General features: G+C 43.2%; 1 protein-coding gene across 10 annotated transcripts in view; it reads left to right on the forward strand.

The window, feature by feature from the left end:
* The window catches only part of COL14A1 (collagen type XIV alpha 1 chain), a 120,781-nt gene extending 115,112 nt beyond the window's left edge, over positions 1-5,669 (forward strand). For 5 of the 10 annotated variants that reach the window (XM_040676790.2, XM_040676779.2, XM_040676777.2 and 2 more), the window contains 3 exons: positions 2,359-2,436; positions 3,284-3,439; positions 4,782-5,669. In XM_040676790.2, coding sequence (XP_040532724.1) covers positions 2,359-2,436; positions 3,284-3,439; positions 4,782-5,107 — 560 coding nt within the window. In that variant the 3' untranslated portion in view covers positions 5,108-5,669. Of the gene's footprint in view, positions 1-2,358; positions 2,437-3,283; positions 3,440-4,227 lie in introns of all 10 variants that reach the window. The other 5 variants (XM_040676799.2, XM_040676810.2, XM_040676853.2 and 2 more) reach the window with 3 other exon arrangements.
* Positions 5,670-8,193: the final 2,524 nt, after the last annotated feature.

Here is an 8,193-nt window from a genome sequence, read left to right on the forward strand (position 1 = left end):
TACAGTGAAGGATAAGAGGTGTGCATGAGAATGTCATATTTAAAATGGGTAGAATTAAATTGCTGGTAACAGAAGATGTGGCTTTGACAGGCTCCCCCAGGGTTATAAATGTGGATTTGAGCATATCTCTAGCACCTAGGCCCACTTCCTACAAAAATGGTGTGTGGTGCAATGCAATACTTCATCAAAAGTTCTGAATAGCATTTCAGATTGAATCTGCAATCTGTGTACTAACTAAATACTACATTAAAAACAAGAAGCTCATACTGGGTTGAAAAAAGCACTCAGAGAGCAGGAATCTCATGTATTACATTGCTAAGAACCACAGAAGAAAAAATGCTGGCAAATTTCAAGATGCCTGAGTAATTAAAACACTTAAGAACCCTTCATCTTCAACGAGATTTTAGTAATCTTGCAGTTTGCCCAGAGGTTGTTCATTATCCACCTGCAAAATGGCAGGAGGGAACTATTATAGTTTTTAGAGAAAGCAGTGGTGCACAAACAAGATCAGGTGTGAGGGATGCTTGATAGGAGGGATGCACTCAAATTACCTGAAATGAAGCTCTAACCAGCTAGTCACTGCAGCAAAGCTGGAGAGGACATTTGAGACTGAATTCCTTTTTCACTTTCTGCTACCACTGGGACAAGCTGTTGTGGCTCTGTTTGATAGTCCCCTGTGCTCAGTATCAGAGCTTGGAACAAAGTCAGAAACGAGGCCCGTATAAGACCTGCATACTGCTTGCCTTAGAGAGGAGGCACCAGACTAAACCACACAGGGAGAGGGAAGATGGAGTAAAAGCTGCCTATGGTGCAGGCTCTGTTCTCAGTATGGTCAGTGCTTTCAGTGGGCCGACTTCCAGTGTGCAGGTCTGTGCAGCTTAAGGACAATGCCAGCAGGTTAAAGGGCTCTAAAGTGACTCAGTTTTCACACTTAGGCTTTCCACTCCCCCTCTGCTTATACCTTTGTCAAAAGCCCAGAAACCAGCTTGACAGACAAATATGCACCACCAAGTTGCTGTTCAGTAAATCCTTATTTTGACAACTTATGGAGGGCAACACACTGTGAGTGATGAGCTTTCATTACAGTATTTTCACATCTAAAGTTTATTCTTATTTGCATGCATCAGAACCTATTATAGGAAGGAAGAAATCTTACGTGGCTCTTTGCATAAACAAGGGTCCAGACATGGTCACCTGGAGGTGTTCTCCAGAAGTTTTTCCGTAAGATGCAACAGCTACCAAAGTAGGAGGGAAGGAAGCAGCCTGTTAGTTGAAATTAGAGACCATGTCTCATCAAAGGTAGCAGCACTTTTTTCCTGTCTGCTTTGTTTTTATGAAGGTGCTCTATATCAGCTTTCATTCTGAGAGCGTGGAAGCTGTGAAGCAGTGAGAGAAATTACCAGCATTGGGAGGTTTGGAAAATAGGGAGTAAGGTCCCACAAACCAGCCTGGATTTTGTCTTTGAACCATCCAAATCAAACACAGACTTTATGAGAGTTTCCAAATCACCGGTGGAAACTCATGGTCTGGAATTTGTAGTTTTGACACCTACTTGAGTTCGATACCACTCTTTGTGATCGCTGCATATAGAAAGTGTTTTTATAGGATGCCATAATGGTAGGGTAGAAGGTGATGGAAAGCTGGAAGAATGTAGTGCCTTGTCTGCATTACTAGATCTGTGCTCTCTTCACAGATCAGACCCAATGATAGCAATTCAGGGCCATGAGCAAATGGAAAATCAAAAGTTTTGTAACTGCAAAGCTTTTAGACTGGAATTCAGTTGGGGGACAGATTCCATCTGTGCTGAGACTTCTCTTGCAGTTTAGCAGCCTGAGGCCCTTCAGTAACCCGTAATAACTCTCTCCATTTATGTGTGGAAACATCTGCTGAACAACTGGTGGGTGACTTCTGGAAGGGATTTCAAGAAGGCTGTAGCATTAAAAATCTGTTTAGGGTGTTTTTGTTTGTTTGTTTTTCTGGGCCGTGCAGTAGTTTGTAGACAGCTTTTTGAAGTTCTGAGGATTCTTCCACTCGCAGTAGTTGTAACTTGGTATAGTCCAGGAGCACTCTTCCAGAAGGAAAGTGCCTTTGGGAAATTGGCCTATGCCCCTACATGACACCTCAAAGCAAACATGATGGCAGCAGGAATGTTTAATGCCTCAGGAATGCCATGATTCCCTTGTGAGGCTATGAGAGAAGGGAGGAAAAAAGAGCCAAATAGGTGTTTATTTTTACCGCCTTTCTTCTCTCGCATCTGTTTTTATGTGAAAGTAGTGCATGGAACCATAGCCCAGTTAAATAATAAACATTGCACAGCTTTGTTCAAAAACGTGACTCTGTTGAGTGCTGTTTCATTAGGTTTACCAGGTGAGAAAGGAGACAGAGGCAATCCAGGTGTTGGAACTCAAGGACCCCGAGGCCCACCAGGATCTACAGGTAAAGATGTTACATACGTGACATTTGGATTAGGCTCCCCTGGCCCATTTGCAAAGCACCTAAGAATTTCGTGGCTGTGCCCTCTGCATCTAAGGCTTATGTTGCAGAAGAGTCAGTCATTGGGTACCTTACTGTTGTAATGTTCATACTATGCAATATGACGCTGTGACATGATTCATGACGGTATCATCAGTCACATTAATTTTCCTTTCCAGAGATGACATCTGATAGGTAAGAATTAATCTGGATTAATTGCATTTGTCTTTTCATTGACTCGAGGTCAACTGTAACTTGACAGAGAAATGTGTATTAATTTAGCTCATTAATCAAAGAGAGTTATATTTAGTTCCTGAAATAAAGGAGGGTGAAACATGCATAAAATTGCATTGACTTTGTTAGGATGTTCTTTCCACTGGAGTATCGGTATCAAGGCACAGTACTACCCAGAAGGTGAACTGAAGCAGCGTGGGTGAAAGGGAGACCTAAGCATGCGGTCCTCCCCCCATGAAACTGCCTTTTCAAATGTCTGACACTTGGTGAAACATTTGTGCTTTGGAAATACTAGTATAAATGTCTGGCTAAGAGCTGTCTTTGGCAAGGAAGACAAAGCAACAGCCAGAGAGGAGCCTTGTCAGGAGCAGGGAAAAGTTTGGAGCCTTTCCCTCAGCATGTGTGGGGGAGCTGGAGCAGAGAGGCCCAGCCCCCGTGCTGGAGCTTTCTGCCATGAGTATTTGTAGCGAGCTCCTTGCCATCGTCTCCTAGCACCAGGCCTGCAGCACTGCCAAGGAGGTCAACCCACTGCCTTGTGAGAAATGCTAGTCACGTTTCATCTCCCTGTTTTATGCAGGACCTCCAGGCGAGAGCCGAACTGGCAGCCCAGGCCCACCAGGCTCTCCAGGCCCACGAGGCCCTGCTGGCCACACCGGGCCCCCTGGCTCCCAGGGCCCTGCCGGCCCCCCGGGGTACTGTGACCCCTCCTCCTGTGCTGGCTATGGTATGGGAGGTGAGTAGGCTGCGCTCGGGGGGAGGTGGGGCAAGGAAACATAGTGCGTCCTTTTAACAGCCAAAGTAAGATGGAGGCTACTGGTGATCCTTGCACTAAAATACGATTAACTCCATAAAAACACGCACGTCCAGTGCTGCTGTATTTAGAGGAATGACCCCACAAACCAAAGGTGCCCGCAGTGTAGTGACCAGAGTCCACCATCTGATTTGGGCCTGTGAATGGCTGAAGTGTATTGGGTTTTGTCTTATATGTGTGCGTGTAACTGTGCGAGCCTGCTCCACCTGAATGTTCTGTGTGTTGAATCCCACCTCCTAATGTTTACGGCAGCAGAGCTGCACATCTGTAGTTTTTAAAACATGTTTCTCCACTTCCTCTTCTGTGTGCCTCTGAATGGCATGAGAGCATGAACATTACTAAACCTGCCCTAGTGTAACCTGGAACAGGGATGCACGTGTCCGTCATTAACAAGTGAAGCAATCTGGAGAAAATGACTCTTTCTCTATCTTCCATGTATTCTACTTTCCTTGTTTGTTGTAGCACAGAGGCCATGGGAGGAAGTTAACACAGTTATCAAAAGTGATGTTGTCCAGCCTAAAATTGAAATTTATTTTAGCAAGTTACTAGTTACTACAAACGTTATGCATAAGGCTTATTTGTTTGATGTTTACAGTTTAATCTGCCCGTGAAGTGATTTGTATGTTTTACTTATGTGAATGTTTTTGTTGTCGTCTCTTCCTATCCTCTTTCCTCACTTCCCTTCCCTGTTGTTCATTTCCTGTTTTAAGGCCCAATCCCTTACAATGGCTACCAATCCAGAAGGTGAAAGACTCATTCTGGTTCAGTTCTCATTTGGCTGAAGGTCAGATACGGATGCTGAACTGCTCTATGCTTTCCATCAACGATATTGACTACCACTAATGAACTTGCTAGCTGCTGTACATGCACATAGCTTCCTTGCACTGCTAAAAGTTATTGTCTGACCCATTAATCATATATTCCAGCCCATAATTGGAATTAGCTAAAGCAGGCGGATTGTGCAGTGTATAATAAGCACAGTATTACAACTGGACATAAGACAAATTCTGGTGGTGGTTTCCAACTAACTTGGCTGTCTGTTGGTGGGTTTCCAATTGCTCCAGCTTATTAATTTTGTTAAATGTTTTCACTGTTCCTTCATGTGAATAAAAAAATGTGTATTTAAAGATTATATATATACACACACACACTCTCTATATATAAAAGGTATATATATATGTCAGTTTGCTAATGAACGCTTCAATTTTCTGCTCCCCTTCTCCTGTGTTAACCATATGAATACTCTTGGTGGTGGTGGGTTAAGGTGGATACGGTGAGCCAACTGATCAAGACATCCCAGTAGTGCAGTTGCCACATAACTCCTACCAAATCTATGACCCCGAGGACCTTTATGATGGTGAGCAACAGCCGTACGTAGTTCACGGGTCCTACCCTTTACCATCCCCATACTCCCAGTCCTCCTATCCATCACCTCATCTTGCTCAACCAGAGTTTACTCCAGTTCGAGAAGAGATGGAAGCCGTTGAGCTGAGATCCCCCGGAATTAGTCGCTTCAGAAGGAAGATAGCCAAAAGAAGCATCAAGACTCTGGAACACAAAAGGGAAAATGCAAAAGAGCCCTCTCAATGAACTGTTTAGAAAGGGAAATATTTTATGTGCATCTGTATTTGGCCCCCTGTCCAAGTGCCTAATCTGTTGTTGAAGATGTTTACAGGCTCTTATATTAAAGAAAAATACATGTACCAGACCAGTTGAAACAAGAAATAAAGGTAAAATTATCTTGCATGCCAGAAACTTAGTATGTTAGTGGGTGATGATGGAAGATCACTTTCAGATCTTTCTCCAGAGTACAGTATTCAAGCTGTACCTGAAAAAATGCATCTGGTTAGTTGGTGTAGATAGAACCGTTCAACAAAGTTTATGTTTTGTTACCCATGTTTTTGCAGCTGACTGTTCTGTTAGTTTTGGATGAATTGCTTTTACTAGCAGAGTAACACTACTAAATTCACCAGAAAAAAGTACATAATCAGGTTTCCTTAAAACCTTTCGCAAAGAAGTCTTATCTTAACGGTATTTGTTTTTAACCCACATTATGCAAACACTCGAGAATGTTCTGTGGGAGTACACTGATAATTTATTGTGAACCTCTTTCATTTCTGTTTTGTATGCAAATAAAAGTGGCAAGCTTTTATGTGTTGATTCTGTATTTATTTGACTGATTTCAGCTTGGAACAGTTGTGTAGATCTTGAGAGAACAGAATGTAAAGAGAAGAAAACACATTTTCCTTTTCTGGTACTTTTGTGCAATGGTTTTATTGTAAAGGTTAAAGGCACTCAGCTGAAAGAATATTTTGCCTTATTTATACAATGTATGAAGAAGTGGGGAGATGAAATATGAGATAAGGAAGCTGTGTCATCCGTGGATGTGAGATTTTGGATATTAATGTGCCAAAGTCAAAAGCCTGGAAGAAACAGTTGCAAAAGCCACTTGGATCACCTAATAATGAAAGAAAGAAAAAAACCAGCAACCCAACCACTTGAGAATAACAAAGCAATTAATGATGTTAAAACAAAGCAGATAATTTGTAAAGTGATTTAATGAACAGCTTTGAACACTACTGAGGCCAAGCAACAAAGAAAGTTTTAAAGCAGAAGGTCAAAAATGTGCATACACTGAAGTCATAGATTTTAAGTACTGTTAATCCAGCCCTACAGAGCCCCAGACAAGCTGACCTGTGGGTCTCAGCACCAGGTTCCTGCTTGCCCCTGACAAAGTTCAGCCTCTTCACGCTCAGGAGGGAGACGTGTCAGCTTTTGCTTCTGGCCACTGCCAGAAGCCCTCTTAGCTCATGACAAAGAAGAGAAACTGGTGTTGAGACAGCTGCATACCTTTACTGTATTAATCTCAAGTTCTCTGGCCCAGAAGTCAGCCTCATTAAAAACGCAAACAATTTACACATGCAAGTAATACCCGTGGCTGTGTGTATCCCAGAGCAATTTCCAGCTACGTGGCTGTATTCCTTTCTATGCTGTTTCTCTTTTTCCACTAGTTTTCCCACCCGTAAGTCTTACCACTTTTCTTGCAGAAGGGTGATTAAGGTTGCCATAAATGTGAGTTCCTAATACAGACTTGCATTTAAAGTATAAGGTAAAAAAAGTAGAAGATGATAACTTACTGACTTTACCTTTAAGCAGATTAACCCCACTTTACAATGCTGCAAGGCAGGCGTCATCTTCCCTGTGCTTCCCAAGCAGCTCCTGCAGTCATCCTACCCCCCAGTCCCCCCCAGCTGCAGGACACGCGCCCCACAGTGCACATGCAACCAACCTCGCCATCACCGCGTATGGGAGGCTACGTGCAGTGGATTAAGCAAGTGAGAGGGTTTCTTGGGTAGGCATTCTCACTATGATTTTCTAACTTCTATCCTGAAGGACGAGCTTTAATTATATCAGTTAGTCGTGCTTTATGTTTTTAACAACGGCGTTAGCTGCTAACCAGAGCGCTTCATTTAGCAATGGCTGCCTGTCAACTTGTTGCAGATGCAAACGAACAGTTTGATGGCTACTACTGAGATATAAAAGTAATATACAGGATTTATGCATCTGCCAGAAGACAGTGAGACACAGACACATCTGCTCGATATTTTCTCCAGAATTCTGTCCCTGTATCATCAGGAGTGCCTCACATCTTTCCAGACAGCCTAAGAAACTTAAGTTGCCAACTGTGAAGTTTGCAACACACGAATGTGTGACTGATGCCACCCAAATCTTACCTACAAATTACATACTGCATCCTTGCACAAAAAGTGTTTATTTTAACTTTTGAAGAATGCCTTCAGGAATTAACTGAGTTTCATTATAGATATGGAAACGAAGCCTTGCATGTTCTCTGGACAGGAACTGGATAAACCCAAGCAAAAGGCTGAAGAAAAGCCTATATGAAAATCAGGTCATACCTAACAAATTCTCTTGCTTGCTCTACACTGCCTGAACATAATGGGTGTTGGAAACACAGATTTTACTCACCAACCACTGTAAAAATTGGAAGATAACAAATCAGTATAGAAAATATGAAGGGATTTGTTTATTTACATGACTTGAGGGAACTGAGCTTGTTTAGGTTGGAGAACAGAGGGCTCTGGGGAGACCTCATTGCGGCCTTCCAGTACTTGAAGGGAGCATATCAACAGGAAGGGAAATGGCTGTTTACGAGGGTGGATGGTGATAGGACAAGGGGGAATGGTCTTAAACTGAGACAGAGGAGGTTTAGGTTAGATATTAGGAGGAAGTTTCTCACACAGAGGGTGGTGACGCACTGGAACAGGTTGCCCAAGGAGGTTGTAGATGCCCCATCCTGGAGGCATTCAAGGCCAGGCTGGATGTGGCTCTGGGCAGCCTGGTCTGGTGGTTGGCGACCCTGCACATAGCGGGGTGGGGTTGAAACTAGATGGTCATTGTGGTCCTTTTCAACCCAGGCCATTCTATGATTCTATGACGTTGGCTTGACCACTGTCTATGCAGAAAAACAATTGGGAACTCCTGAGAAATGTCCTGGGTCAGATGGCGTTGCCCCTGAAATCCACACTGTCCTTGCTGCTTTGCAGTCCTCCAGCACTGTCTTCTCACCATCCTCTTGTTCCAAGACGCAGATTTTAACAGCTCTCTTATGTCTAACAAGACTGCAGTATGCACGTACTTGTGTTTGGATATGTGCA

This window comes from Gallus gallus, chromosome 2, assembly GCF_016699485.2.
Source record: "Gallus gallus isolate bGalGal1 chromosome 2, bGalGal1.mat.broiler.GRCg7b, whole genome shotgun sequence".
Classification (NCBI taxonomy): domain Eukaryota; kingdom Metazoa; phylum Chordata; class Aves; order Galliformes; family Phasianidae; genus Gallus; species Gallus gallus.